This window comes from Elephantulus edwardii, unplaced genomic scaffold (assembly GCF_000299155.1).
Source record: "Elephantulus edwardii isolate Elephantulus edwardi_28Jun2011 unplaced genomic scaffold, EleEdw1.0 scaffold00001, whole genome shotgun sequence".
In the NCBI taxonomy this organism is placed as follows: domain Eukaryota; kingdom Metazoa; phylum Chordata; class Mammalia; order Macroscelidea; family Macroscelididae; genus Elephantulus; species Elephantulus edwardii.
In genome coordinates this window covers 7,318,250-7,333,426 of record NW_006399751.1, presented here as the reverse complement: position 1 = coordinate 7,333,426, position 15,177 = coordinate 7,318,250, and the positions used below count along the sequence as shown (strand labels likewise).

The 15,177-nt window shown below is 47.7% G+C and overlaps 1 protein-coding gene across 1 annotated transcript in view; it reads right to left on the bottom strand.

The window, feature by feature from the left end:
- Positions 1-5,812: 5,812 nt before the first annotated feature.
- LOC102856216 (cadherin-5-like) overlaps positions 5,813-15,177 on the bottom strand; it is a 23,945-nt gene continuing 14,580 nt past the window's right edge. The window contains exons 7-9 of the mRNA XM_006878717.1: positions 9,433-9,544; positions 6,642-6,887; positions 5,813-6,321 (exon numbers count right to left, since the gene is read on the bottom strand). Of these exons, the coding sequence (XP_006878779.1) occupies positions 5,813-6,321; positions 6,642-6,887; positions 9,433-9,544 (867 nt within the window). The remainder of the gene's footprint in view (positions 6,322-6,641; positions 6,888-9,432; positions 9,545-15,177) is intronic.

The following is a 15,177-nucleotide window of genomic DNA, read 5'->3' as shown; positions in this document are numbered from 1 at the left end:
AGATGGCACCTAACTGCTAGGTATTCCAGGAAGCTTGTTACAAAAGGAAACAGTGACCCCTGGTGGCATCCCTCTGCACGTACAGTGAGAGATAGATTCCTTCCTGTGGACATCCTAGAGGCCAGCGAGCCAGGTCCACAGAATCTGTCTGCAACACTCTAAAACTCTAAGTCCCCTCTCCATGAGGAATCAGAAACAATAGCCCCTAAGTTGAGAAGCACTGGAAGGTGTTGCTCCCTTAAACCTCTGGTATCAGGAAATAAGACTTCTTAAAACCATACTGATCTCCTACAATTACCCTCATCCTGTGAGTCTTAAAACCCTGAGCAAGAGAATATCTGTTTGTACAGCATGTAAGATCAGCCAAAGGGTCAATTTACCCAGTTACTGCCGATCTCTATACTCTGCTAATAAACCCTGGTGAGGGTGCTTGGTTCCCAGGACGGGACTTGAAGGATGCTCTCTGCCTCCTTGCAGTGTATGTTGACCCCCCCCAGCCTCTGTTTGCCTTTGGATGGACTGATTTAGAGAGGGGGACAACGTGACATCTACATTAGCAAATAGTAGCCCAAGGGTTTAAAGAGCCACCTACCATTTGTGGTGACATATTAGCAAAGGACATAAAGATTCCCAAGATAAGGGATGGAGTGATGTGACCATGTGTGGATGGCATCTTTAAACAAGCAACACAAAGGACGATTCAGACTAAAACACGATCCTGTCCCTAAACCACGTAGTCCACTGTGGACACCAGGTGTTGAAAAATTAAACCCAAATATCTAGGATTCCAAATTTCCCAAGGACAAAGGAGGTTCCTCCAGCGCTGGAGGGAAGCTATCGGGCAAGTGGCTCCGTACGAAGCAGCTCCAAGGATTCTAGGGATGGTAGTGGGCTTCTGCCATATCTGGGCTCCAGGCTCCGGGCTCCAAGCAAAAGCCTGTATGAAACACTTTGAGGGAAAGATAAAGAACCTTAAGAGGGGACACCTGCATGCCAGGAGCCATTCGACCAGGTGAAGCTCAAACTGATGCCTATCCCTCTCTGGGGGTTACCCAATCAGAACCTCTCTGAGCTTCATGTGCACAAAAGACAGGGAGAAGCCCTAGGGGTTCTTACTCAGAATCTAGGGCCAGAGGCGGCCAGTGTCTTATTTCTCCAAACAGTGGAACAGCGTGAAATCCCTCTAAAACTGCTCCCCTCAGCATCCTAGCTGTAGCTGCCACATATGACATCATGCAAGAAACTAAAATGCACACCTCAGGGCAGAGACTGAGTGTACACACCCACCCCACATGGTCTTTCCTCTCCTAGAACAGAAAGCGGGTGTTGGCTCACTGCTGGGAGAACAGAGAAACACGGAGCCATCTTCCTGGCTACCCCTAACAGAATGGACTGACACAGCAACTACAGCAGTGGGCTCAAGAGTGTCGGAAAGGATGAGGAGGATGTCACAGGACAGGACAGGGTTCATTTGTGTTGTTCATAGGGTCTCTATGCGTCATACTCTACTCGATAGGGCATAACAACGGCAACAACCTCCTGGATAACTAAATGTGTCTCCAAAAGCTGTCTGGATTCTAAAGTTGGCTATGTAGCTGCCATCAAAGAGAGGCTCAGTACACAACGGCCTTGAGAGAATCGAGAGGGTCTTCTCCCGCCGGCCTGACCTGTCGGTTTGGCATTTCTTAAGCTGAAGGAACTGAAGTACAAATTCAAACCTCGAGGTAAAATACTTACAGATGCTTTGGACAGAATATTAAATGTCCAAGGAAGCATTGAAAGAAGATGGGAAGAGTATACAGAGTCTTTGAACCAAAAAGAATTGGTGGACACAAGAATTTCATGAAACAACATATGAGCAAGAGCCTGTGGTGATGAAGGAGGAAGTTCAAGCTGCTCTGAAAAATTGGCAAAAAACAAGGCCCCAGGAATTGATGGCATACCGATTTACATATTTTAACAAATAGATGCCTCCCTGGATGTACTCACCAAGTTGTGCCAAGAAATCTGGAGGACAACCACCTGGCCTACTGACTGGAAGAGATCTGTATTTGTTCCCATTCCAAAGGAAGGTGATCTTACACAGTTTGGAAATTTTCGAACAGTGTAACAACAACAACAACAACAACATCATTGATATCTCATGCAGGAAAGATTCTGCTGAAGATTATCCAAAAATGACTGGAAAGCATATCAACAGAGAACTGCCTAAAGTGCAGGCTGGGTTTAGAAGAGGCTGTGGCATTAGGGATAGTATAGTTAATGTCAGATGATCTTGGCTGAAAGCAGAGAGTACCAGAGGAATATCTATCTGTATTTCATTGCCTATGCAAAGGCATTTGACTGTGTGGATCACAATAAACTGTGGCTGACTCTGAAAAGAATGGGAATCCCAGAATACTTGATTATGCTAATGTGAAACCTATACTTGAATCAAGAGGCAGTCATCAAAACAGAGCTAGGAAACACTGCATGGTTCAAAATTGGGAAGGATGTGCTTCAAGGATGGGTCCTAGCTCCATATCTTCAATCTACATGTGGAACAAATTATTCCAGGAAGCTGGAATCTATGAGGAGAAGTGTGGCATCAGGATTGGAGGTAGACTCATCAACAATCTGCATTACGCAGATGACACAACCCTGCTTGCTGAAACTGAGGAGGACCTGAAGCGCTTGCTGCAGAGGGTCAAGAACTGCAGCTTTCAATATGGATTGAAGCTCAATGTCAAGAAAACAAAGATGATCACCACTGGGCCAATTGACAGCATCATGATATGATGAAAAGATTGAGTTTGTTGACAGCTTCAGTTTGCTTGGCTCTACAATCAAACATTGGTACCAGCAGCCAGTAAATTAAAAGACGAACTGCATTGCAAAGTCTGCTGTCAGAAACCTCTCCAAGGAACTGAGGAGCAATGATGTCAGTCTGGAGGCCAAGGTACACCTGATACAAGCCATGGTCTTTGCAATTACTTGCTATGCATCAGAAAGCTAGACAATGACAAGGGATGATAGAAGGAGAGTTGATGCCTTTGAGCCTTGGTGCTGGAGAAAAGTATTAAACGTACCATGGACTGCTAGGAGAACAAACAAGTTCGTCCTGGAAAAGGTGAAGCCAGGCTGCTCCTTGGAGGCAAGGATTCTGAAGCTCCGTATGACATACTTTGGACATGTTGTAAGGTAGGATCAGATCTTGGAGAGAGACATTATGCCTGGGAGGGTGAAGGGACAGCGCAGGAGAGGAAGACCCTCAAAGAGATGGATTGATTCCATCACTGCAGTAATGGGGATAGGCGTATCAGAGACACTAAGATTAGCCCAGGACAGAGCAGGGTTCAGGGCTGTTGTACACAGGATCGCTATGAGTCACAGGTGACTCAACGGCATGTAACAACAACATTGGCTACTGAGGCGTTCTGACTCATATCCACCCAGTAGGACAGAGTAAAACTGTCTCATGGGATTTCCAAGGCTGTAAATCTTTATGGGCTAAAACTGACAGATCTTTTTCCTGAGGGACGGCCTACCTTTCAATTAGCAGTCAAGCTTAACCACTGGGCTACCAGGGCCCCAGTGGGTAAATAATCGTAATTAAAAGGGAAATAAGAACAAAGAGTGGAATTGAAACAAATTAAGAGCTCCAGGAAGCAATATTTCAGAGTTCTGGTGTTTCTCTGGGGATCCTCAGGTCCAAAGCTCAAGGAACAGAGAGAGACCTTGCTGAAATAGGCTTCATGCCTCCGTTTCTCAGTTCAAGACCTGGGTGTGGCTCGAAGGTGCTGCCTTACTTTATGAACTGTTCCCAGCAGGACTCCCAGGCATCTGTGAGGTGCCAGCCAGTCAACCACGGCTGTCCACCAGCAAACCGGAGACTGATTTTTCTCCTCGTTTCTCATGCAACTCACCCTGCTGGCTCTTCATCTGGCAAACAGAAGTGAGGCTGTGGTCCCAGCTTCCAGAGGTCCTGCCTGCTGTGCACAGCAGAGGTTGGGGCGACGGCATGGGGCATGGGAGAAGAGGGGGAAATGTCTCTCCTGACTTCCTACTCTACCTCCTTTTACTGTAATGAAACATCCCCCCTTCCTTCCTCTGACAATGGTAGTGACCGCGCCGAGTCCACATGTGCTTCGGCTCTGTGGTCCTTCAGTTTAATGACCCGGAAGTGGAAGAATTTCAAGATCTTTATTTAGGTATAAAAAACATACAGTACTTCACACACCGGTGTGGCCAATACAGTCATTCTCTATAACTGCAACTACTACAAAAGGAAATACAAGGTTATAGGGAGTTATTTAACAAACTAAAAAAAATCAGAACTTAAATTGCTCACCTGAATAGCAACCCGTTTATGATGCAAAAATCTACTTATTCTATGTTTGTGAGAACTAGAAATTTGTAAGTATTATTAGTAAATAAAATAAAACAAAACAAACAACATTACAAAAAAACTAGTTACTGGTTAAAAAAAAGTCAGTGTGCTCTATGAACCCCTGGAGTGTGAGGTGCCTGAGTGGGTGTGGGGCCCTGCCCAGAGCAGGAACCTTGGTCATTCTCTCCCCTGACCTCTCTCCGTGGATTGACACCACTCACCTAAGGCATGTTTGCAGAGGGATGAACGTTCCATGGTTGAAAGCAAGATGTGCGCAGATGCCTGGAGAGCTTCAACAGGGCAGGAAGGCCATACCTTCTGCAGCTTGTGGGGCCCAGGTGATGGGTCCTGCGGAGGCTCCCTGAGATGTGCCACAAAAAGGTGCCAAGGCAGACGGCTTGGCCTGCAGCTCTGGCCAGAGTTGCTGTGGACCACATCCTGGGTGCCCCAAGTTAAGAGATGAGGAGACACAGAGAAAAAGAGAGTCAGGGACCTAGAGGCACAGACAGAGAGGGGTAAAAGGGGCTGTAGGAGGCAGAGAGCTGGTGATAGGGAGAGAGCAATGGTAGAGGTAATCAGGAGAGAGAGGAGACAGAGAGAGTGGGGAGGGGGGGAGAGGAGAGAGAGAGAGAGAGAGAGCGAGAAGGAGCCTGGAAGAGGCAAAGATGGCGAGAGGTCATGGGCTTGGGGAACATCTCCCCCACCTCACAGGCAAAACTAAAAGGGTGTTGCTGAGGGTCCAAAGGGGGCCCAGCTAATCTAGGCACTCTCCAGATGGGCAGGCATGGAGGTAGCCCTCATCCTGTCCCACTTGAGTCTCCACTGTCCCCCTCCAGGATAGATTCACAGTTGTTTCAAAGCTCTACAAGACATTTCCCTGAATTTGTTTCAGCGCTCAGTACAGCAGTGGCGGCGAGGTCATCTCAGGACTGGAGGTCAGAAGGCGCCACGTGGTCTCTTTCCCTCCCTGGGCAGGCCCGGCACTTCTGGGGAGCAAATGCTAGGCCCTCCCAGTCTCCAGGGGACCTGGGCTGCGGAAAGTCCTTAGATCAGGGGGTCTAGGCATCTGTTCCCAAGCAGATGGGCCCCAGGACTGTACTGGCCTCATGGGAGATGAGAGCAGGGCACTCTGGGGTCATCGTTACTGCGCCCAAGCTGTTCTGCTTTGCAGCCTTAAAGAAGCCAAAGAAGATCCCTGGTTTGGACCCATGGTGGGGCTCTCCGAGCCCACTGAGGGCAGGAGCCCAGCTTTTCCAGCATGCGGAGGGCAGCGATGACTGCAACACGTCTGGATGCTTCAGGGACCTGACCACCGCCACCCAGGAGGAGCTTGGAAACCATGTGGCAGGGGTGCTGGACCTGGAGTCAGTGCAACTCTCCCAGGGCTCAGTGTCTGGCGTCCAGCTGGCCAAGCCGGTCCCCCAGCCCGGGAGACCAGGCGCCCTAATACAGCACCTCCCGGGGGTCTGAGCCGTACAGCTCCGCCAGCATCTTGAACCGGGGGCCCCAGTCGTTGAGGAAGTCGTAATCGACGTCGGAGCTGGAGGAGTCGGTGCTCAGGGTGCTGAGCGACTCGGCGATGGACTCGGAGCCCTCGAAGCCATAGATGTGCAGCGTGTCGTAGGGTGGCCCGGCGCCATCGCGGTCGGCCTCGTCCTTCTTCTCCTCGATCACCGCCGCCATCTCTCCCGGCGCGCGGTGCATGCCGGGCCCGCGCCGCGCCTGCTTCTGCACCTGCGCGTAGAGCGGCGGCCGCGCCTCGGGCGAGCGAGGGGCCCCGGCGCCGCGGCGCGCGGAGTTGAGCACCGACACGTCGTAGCTGGTGGTGTCCATCTCGCCACCGCCCTCCTCGTCGTAGCTGACCAGCTGCTCGTGGATCTCGGGCACGCTCTTGCCGTGGGCACGCGCCTGCTTCTGCAGCCGCCGGCGCAGGAAGATGAGCAGGGTGATCACTGCAGGAGCAGAGCAGGGAGGTGTCAACACGGGGCTCTCCAACCCAGAGACCCACCTGCGCCCTGTGCCAGCCTAGACTCCCAGCCACACCTCCATGATCTGATGACACAGAACCTTTGGGATGAGTCACCCGCCTCCTGGAACAGAGGCACCCAGTTGACAGACGTGGCGCCCACATCCCTGTACCCTGCATGCTCCGCGTGGGGCACCAGCCCAGGGCTGCAGAGCCCCTGGAGGCCACAGCACACTGGACCCCTGGCTGTTTCTCCTCCCTGGGAAGCCCTTTCCGTGTCCCCTCGCCGCCGTGCCCTCCACTGACCGAGGATGGTGAGGATGCAGAGGAAGATGGCCACCAGCGCCTGGATGCTGACTCCCGCCTGGGCTGCCACCTCCTCACAGTAAGTGAACTCTCCGTACTCGTTACACTTGCACACCTCCACGGCCAACATGTTGGTGCTCGTGAGGCTGGGCCACCCGTTGTCCGAGATGATCACAGGCAGGTTGTGGACCTTGGCACGCTCGCGATCAAACTGCCCGTACTTGACGATGATGTTGGCTGTGTTGTCTGGAAACACCAAAGCCACAGTCAGGCTCTGCGGGGAATACCCGCCCGGTCTTGTCAAAGCATAACTCCTCCTCCAGGGAGCCCTCCCTGATTGTATCCGTTTATGCCCCGTTTCTCTGCTCCTTGCACCCGCTGTTTCCACACAGCCTTTAAGAATACTGGCCAAAAGGTAAAATCCTTGCTTTCTGGGTACCTGATAAGCCTGACTCTTTTTACCTAACCTTACTCGAACTAAGAGGCCTTTCTCTTTTGACTCACCTATTATTTGTACTGTTGCAAGCTTCAGAAACAACTGGAAGAAAAATTAAGTTTCAAAAATTTCTTTTAGTATTGGGCTAGCTTCTAAGGTATTTCTGCTCTCCCTGAAAAAATCCATCATTAGAAGAGCATTTTACCACAGTAGAAACAACTGCGATGCCTCCTGGGGTGCTTCAAGAATGGTTACATACGTAATTGAAGCTCTCCCAGCAGGCTGGCAGAGGGAATATGCTTTAGCCAAGATGTTGCCACCCCCTTTCTTGTCCTAGCTCCAATTTGTGTCTAATAAAGAAGTTACTTAAACATGATTATCAGATCCTTACCTGACCTCCCCCAGACATGCACACACTTAGAGGCAGGGTCTCTGGGCTAGGCTGAGGGCCAGACAGTCCACAATTTATAGTTTCCTAACCCAATGGATTAGAATGCTAGAAGAACCAATGCCTTTGAGTTGTGATCCTGGAGAAGAGTGCTGAATATCTACTAGACTGCCAAAAATATGTCTTGGAAAAGGTGCAGGCAGGGTGCTCCTTGGGGGCAAGGATGGTGAAACTCTCACATTCTTTGGCCATGTTGTTAGGAGGGCCACTCATTTGAAATAAATCATGCTTGGAAAGGTAGAGGGTCAGGAAAGGAGGGGAAGACCCTCAATGAGATGGAGTGACAGTAACAGTGGGCTCGCATTTGTCAGAGATGGTCAGGATGGCACAGGAAGGACAGGGTTCAGATCCATTGTTCACATGTTGCTATGAGTCACTCACGTGATTGTACTTAACAACAACCCAATGGAAAGACTGTGAGTTAGAACCCACTTGATGGCAGTGAGCTTTGGGAGGGGGGAGTTCTAACACCCGGGGTCAGAAGGGGGTGGATCCAAGGAATCTCTGCTCGAGGATTCACCTAATCACATGAAGTTATCGTCCCCAGAAGCCAGGCAGAAAACAAAGGAGCCCCTTTTACAGGCTTTTCAATTAAAGCTCTAGTGGCCTAGGGGATAAGGAGTTGCACTGGCAACCCAAAGGCAGGTGGTTTGAATCTACTAGCTGTTCAAATGAAGAAAGCTGGGCATCTTGCTCCTGAATTAACAGCCTTGGAAAATCCACTGGAGGGTCACAAACGGGTTGATTCCAGTTTGACAGCAATAGAGATGTCTGAGATACCTGAAAGTAGACGACATAGCCTCTGGCACTCTCTGGGTGAAACTGGAGTTTTGGACATGCAGGGCACTCAAGACTTAGGTGAGACTGGATGTAGCTCACTCTGGCCATACATGAGCTGTCCGTAGGATGGCACTTAAGCATTCTACCCTTCTCTAAAACCTACTCTGAGAGGGAGTGAGGTAGACATTGGAGAGGGGGTGACTTGTCATTCTGCTAAAATGTAGCTTAACTGCTCTATTATTATCACCACATCGTGAACTCATTCCCTGTGGGTTGGCGCAAGGATGGGTCTTGACCTTTTTGGTCTGTCACAGAGAACTGGCATGAGCTCCCTAGCCAGGCCCAGAACTCTCGGGGACCTTGTCCCCCCAATCCTTCCTCAAAGGTGGCACCTACTCCTTTCAGTACAGCAATCCTCATCAACTACAGTTTTGCTAGGAAAGACAAAAATGTTTCCACCTTGTGCGAGGAAATAGATATTCTCTTTCTCTAAGGGTGCTGCTGCCAGTGCAAACCCAGAAGCCTTCCCACCTCTGTCTGGAATTAAATCAACTAAACAGCATCTCTCTAGTGAAGGCATACTGACCCAGGGTGCTGATTGGCCACTAATGACATCATAGGAATCACTGGGCTGTGATTGGAGGGTCAGATCCTGTTCAGGGGCCACCAGGTGGTAAGTAATCATTGTAGCTGAATTAAAACAAACTAGGGTGTATCCTGGGCATTTAAGACTTTCCATTTTTAGCCTTGGCGCTGGGCGTGACTGCAGACGTCCTTGTCATTGAGCAGTTGGCAGTTTGGATGAAGCACTGTGTGTGGGATGGAGTCCCACGCCTGGTGCGTGAACTGTGCTGCCTCCCAGGTCACTGTATCTGTTCTCTGTTCCTTGCTGATTGTGCATCTCATGGGGACTGGCCGGCCAGTGAGGACATGGTAATGTGGCCAAGGTTGTTGGTTCTAATCCAGCGTTAGCATAAAGTAGTGACGACAGTGGCAGGAGTTGTCTGAAATAATCCGTGACTTGTAAATCCTAGCCAGGGCCTGCTCCCAGCTTGTCAGCCTGGTCGGTGAACCGGAAACAGCCCCAGCCCTGACCCTGCTGAGCCCCCAGATGTTTGGATACGCACTGTGATTGTCTGTGAGGGTGAAGTTGCTGTCCTCGACGCCCAGGGAGAATCTGAACTTCACACCTGGAGGTGTGATGTCCTTGTCGATTGCTGAAATCTGCATGACCAGCTGCAGGCAGGGAAAAGGGGACAATCAGTGGTGGCTGGGCAGCTTGAGGTTCAGTGATCCAGACCTGGGGTTTAGGCCTAACTGTGAAACACTTACCTAAGGGCCATTCTTTTTACTACTTTCTACTTTTCACTCTCCATAAATATTCTCTAAGCCTTACTTTCTCCTTCTGTAAAGTGGGGGTAACGCTACCTTCTCTCACGGCTGTTGTGTAGGTTACATGAAGTGCACCGTGGAAACCCAGCTGACTGGGGCTGAGGGTGAGTCTGCCCCGCAGGCTGCTGCAGGGTGCTGGCCCTCGTCCTCCCACCTGTCACTCACCTGGCCGGAGGCGGCGTTCTCACACACTTTGGGATCATAGGGCTGGGCAAACTCTGGGGCGTTGTCATTCTCATCCAGGATTTCAATGTAGACCTGCACGATGGATTCCTTGCCCGTGGGGTTTCCTGCAGAGAATAAGACACATCAGCACAGTGGACCCAGCTAGCATTGGCCCGGTGTGGACAGGATCCTTGTAAGAGAGATCAGAATCAAACAACTCATGTGACGTTGAGTTAACAAAGTCTACTCATTTGAAAGAATGGAGTATGTCCTCTATGCCAAGGGAGAATCTGAACTTCACACCTGGAGGTGTGATGTCCTTGTCGATGGCTGAAATCTGCATGACCAGCTGCAGGCAGGGAAAAGGGGACGGTGGTTGGGGGGCTTGAGGCTCAGTGATCCAGACCTGGGGTTTAGGCCTGTGAAACACTTGTGTTGTCATTTATAGCATCCATATGAAGACATTTTCAAGTATAACTAAAAAAAAAGTCGTGTGTGTGTGTTGTGTGTGTTGTGTGTACCATCAAATCAGATCTGACTGGTACAGGAGGAGATTGTCCCTCCTTCTCCAGCAGAGCATCTGGTGGATTTGAACAGCGCACCTCTGGGATTGCAGTGCAGCTTCTTGCCACTAGGCCACCAGAGCTCACCTAAAAATAGTCTTTTGAAGACACTGTAATACTATGGAATAAAGTAAATCATTCATGATAGGTATTTTATGCAAATATTATGACCTCACTTATGTTAAAATATCTATAGAAAGACCAGAAAATATGCACGGAAGTGCTAACATTGGGTTTATGAGGGGGATATTCTTCACTATTCCCGCCCCTCCACCTCACCTTCATTTTCTAAGATAAACGTTTGTTACTTTTAAAGCTAAAACAAAACCTCTATGCATAAGGTGCAGTGGGCATAAAAGGGTCTGATCTGGAAAACAGTGGGAGGCCCTGGATGTTGGGCGTGGCTGCCATGCTGGGGGCAGCGAGTCAGGGCGGCCCAGCAGGGGTGGGGGCTCCCCAGGGCAGCACCAGTGGGGGCTCAGTCACCTCTTCCCTGCGTCTCAATGGTCTTCTAAGTAAAGTGGGAATATTAGAGCTTATTGCAAAGGGTACTTCGGGTTTTCTAATGTTGGGAAGGATGCCATGCCCCAGTACTTGACCTTCTCTCTTAAAGAAAACAAAACTCAAGACAGCTGCAGTAGAGTCAATGGTGACCTTCCATTGGGTTTTTGAGGCTATGAATGTATTTTTATTTTCTTATTAGATATTTCTTATTTCGTCTTTTTGTGATTTTAGAGGTCTTTATAGCAAATTGATTTTCCATTCAACCATGCATACTGTTGTACATATAGTTGTGTAACGTTGTTGTTGTTGTTGTTATAGGCCATCGAGTGGGAACTGACCCATGACTGACCTTCCAGCAGGTTTTCAGAGGCAGTAAATCAGCGTGAGGCGATTGTCCTCCTTATAACATCACTTTCCCCTCTTCCTCACTATTGTTCTTACTTCCATTAGTCTTTCAGCCTAACCTCTTCCTCCTCTTGGGCTCTGTCATTGGGCACATGTTGTGCTCTCACCCTTCTGTGATTGGTTATCTTAAGGAGGGAGGGACTTTCTGGTGTTACTGATCATCTTATAGGCTTGTCTATAAAAAAAGTTAAGCTATAGAGGTTTTGTTCCGAGTTCAAAGGGCAACGAAGAGCCATAGACTCAGGTATTTTACCAGCCTCTATCAAACCAGTAAGCCCGACCCCTTTTTTTCCCCAAAAAAAATGTTTTTAAGACTAAATTGTTTATGAAACGTAACCACCCATCTTTCTTCTGTAGCTCCACTGGATTTGAACCAGCAACCTTTCTGTTACCAGCCCAACACATAACACAGTACGCCACCAGACTTCCTTTCCCTCTAGCGGAAGATGCAGTTTCTGGAAGACCTAACAATGTCAGATTTTTAATTCACTGCTAACTTGTGCAAATAGTTTTCCTTTTCCCCCTGCCTCAAGGCAGCATTAAGCAAACACCCCTGATCATTGATATCAAGGGTACTTGCTAAATGGCTTAGCCGCATCTCAGACCAGAACCTCCCTGAAGGAGCTGTCACCTTCCTGCCTTAGGTGACTGTCATCACAGGGTCATCTGGGCAGCCTGTTTTAACCACAGCGCCTCTCTAACTACAGTTTGCCTAGCAAACTCTGCGGGTGGGACCTCCCAACAAGGTCTCAGGTGATGTAGATAGTGTTGGTTCAAGGCCAAGTGCTTCTGCAGGTGCTTGTAGCACCTCTAAGGAAGTGTTGGGAAACCAGAATGACAGATGAGGTGAGTTTTGCCAAGAATGAGGAGAAGAGACCAGGTCCCCTGGCAGATAGGGGCCACTCACCCCGAGAATCCAGCTCTTTGGCCTCCACCGTCAGGTTGTACCATGAGTAGATTTCTCTGTCCACTTCTTTCTCATTGTAGATGTCCCCCTGTTTGGTTACTCGGAAGAACTGGCCCTTGTCACTGGTCCTTCGTATGGAGTAACTACCAGAGGAGAGAGTTTTATGGTTTCACTTGTCCTTTGCAGAGTTCAAACTCCCAACAGGAAAGACCAAGCCCCCCAGCATCTGTCCCCGGTCCTCCAACTCCCCCAGCGTGCATCCACTACCCTCTGAACCCAGTTTAATGCCTGCACATCTACACAGAGGGGCCTCAGGACAGAGAGCTAATCCCATAAAACCATTGATGAGACTGGCAATATTTCCATCACTAAACTGAAACTGAAACACAAGACTCTACATTAGAGACTGAAAGAAGAAGTACTCTCAACGAATCCCAACTGGGATGAGTTTACATGATTAATGAGAAAAGGCAGGAACAGAAGTTTAAAAGGAGTGGCAAGAGGTAAGAAGCAGTAGAAAGGAACTTAAAAATTGAAGTAAAATATTGAAAAGATAGGAAAAATTTAAAAAGAAGAAATACATACATATATGCATAGACATATGATAAAAAAACCTGAGGTTTCTGCAACAAATAATTTTAGAACAAAAAAATTTTAGAACAAATAGAATGGAAGACATTCTCTTTAAGCGATATAATCATAGAAAACTTTCCTAAGCTAAAGAAAGACCCAGGTCTGCAAATTAAAAAAAACTCAGTTGCTATCTTGCATAACCTTAAAAAGAGATTGCCACAGGAATGTCCTGACGAAGCTTTTGAATGTCATGATTATGTGAAGAAATAGAAAAAAAAAATATCCAGAGCAAATAGTGAAATCTTTCCTTTCTAAAAAAAGAGCTCTGATGCCTTAGCTATCTCCACAAAATTCAATGCTAGAAAATGTTGACCGCCCTTTTGAAGGGAAGTGGCTAGTATCTAAGGGTTATGTGAGCACATATGTATATTAATAGAAGAAAGCAAAAGAACTAAGATATTTGCATAAGAGCTAGGAAGCATCTCACCCAAAACAATAGGTCCTAAATTTTTAAAAGCTCAGCTTAATCCATCTGACTAGTACATGCCTTTAATATAAAGAAATAACATGGGTTTGGAGGGATTCAAGTTAACCAGTGCCTCGTATACATGTGAAAGAAGTGGCTGTTTTACGTGTGTGCCATATTAAGCCCCCAGCTGTTGAGTCATTTCCACCTCAGAGTGACCACTGGTTTTCTGAGGCTGTAAATCTTTGGAGACAGAGACCACCTCATCTTTTCTTCTGAGAAGTGGCTGATGGACCCGAGCGGCCGACCTCAGGTAACTAGACCAACACTTAACCCACTGCAGCACCAAGGCGTGTAATTAGAAAGCAGTAGTGCACGCGCCGAGTTGTGCCTGTCTGGCGGTTCTAATTCACCAGGAACTCCTCAAGAGGAAGAGAGGCTGTCTCCTCCCAGTGCGATTTACAACCTCGCAAAACTGCTGGAGGGTCAGTCAGCTGTGAGTCAGTTCTGAGTCAGCGGTGAAGAGTGGATGAGTGTGAAAATAGGCTTCTGGGGGGAAATTCTAATCTTAAGAATAGAAGTAAATCTCCCTGGTAAAAATGAAAATAGATATATTCTATACAATAACAACAACAATATCCAAGTATCGAGGAGGAAAAATGATGAAAAATGGACTGTAGAGCAAAGATGAGGTAGAGGGGAGAAAAGAGCCATTATGTTTGATACATAGAAAATGCACAACAAGACAGAAGAAGTAACGTCAAACATTTATGATGAAAATGTAAATTGATTAAACACAAAGCATTTCAGGTTAGATTAACAATCAGACACAATTACATTTTCTTTTCAAGAAGCACCTTAATGCCAAAAGTCCTAGAAAAGTTAAAAATAAAGCCTGGGAAATATACGTCAGGCTCCCATTGCATAGACATGCAACCCCTGACGACTTAGCTAGTGAGTGGTGCCAGTACAGAGAATGTGGGCAGGGCACGTGCTTCAAGCCCACTGTGAGAAGATAGGCCAGGCTCTTTCTGGGTGCACGTGGAAGAGTCCTATTTTCAAAGATCCCTGGGTCACAAGCAGTGCTCACTTGACTAGTAACCGAGAGGTCGCTGGTTTGAACACACCCAGCATTGCTTCAGAAGAAAAGCTGGGCAGTGGGCTTCTGTGAAGATTGTAGCCAAGGAAATTGTGGGGAGCAGTCCTGTTCTGTAACGAACAGCGTGGGGAGTCCACCGGATTGCCACAGGCTTCTGAGATAGCAGATACTGGGGCGGGGGGGGGCTTATAAAAAGTAAGAGCTAAAACAGCATCTTTTTGTCCAAAAAGGTATGGAAGTCTAGTTAAGAAAGATGAGCAAGTGATAGGGAAAAGGGTAGGATTCAAAATAGGATGATAAAAAGCAACAGCAAACAAATAATAAAATCCTTCAACCACGCAAACAGTGAAATAGGTAACTATCAATCCATAAACCAACAACAGGTGACTGTGTGTGTGTGTGTGTGTGTGTGTGTGTTAATACATACATATGTACGTTTGTGTTAGTGTGGTTGTGAAGAAAGGCATGATGGGAACACACCAAGTTAGTAGCATCGTGATAGGACCACAAAAGCTATTAAGCAAGCTGTTAATTCAGAGTGGAAGTTACTGATGTTTTCTTTATAGATTTTTTTTAAGTCCCTCGTTGTCTTTATTATTTTTTTAATACTGGTTTACTTACAAAGTTCATAAACATCATATACATGTTTTTCACACACTGGATCTTTCCCCTTTCTTTATAGATCTTTTTTTTACTCATTTTTATTGAATTATTATTTGTGTGTGTGTGTGTGTGTGTGTGTGTGTGTGTGTGTGTGTGTGTACCGTCAAATCAGATCTGATTGGTACAGGAGGAGAT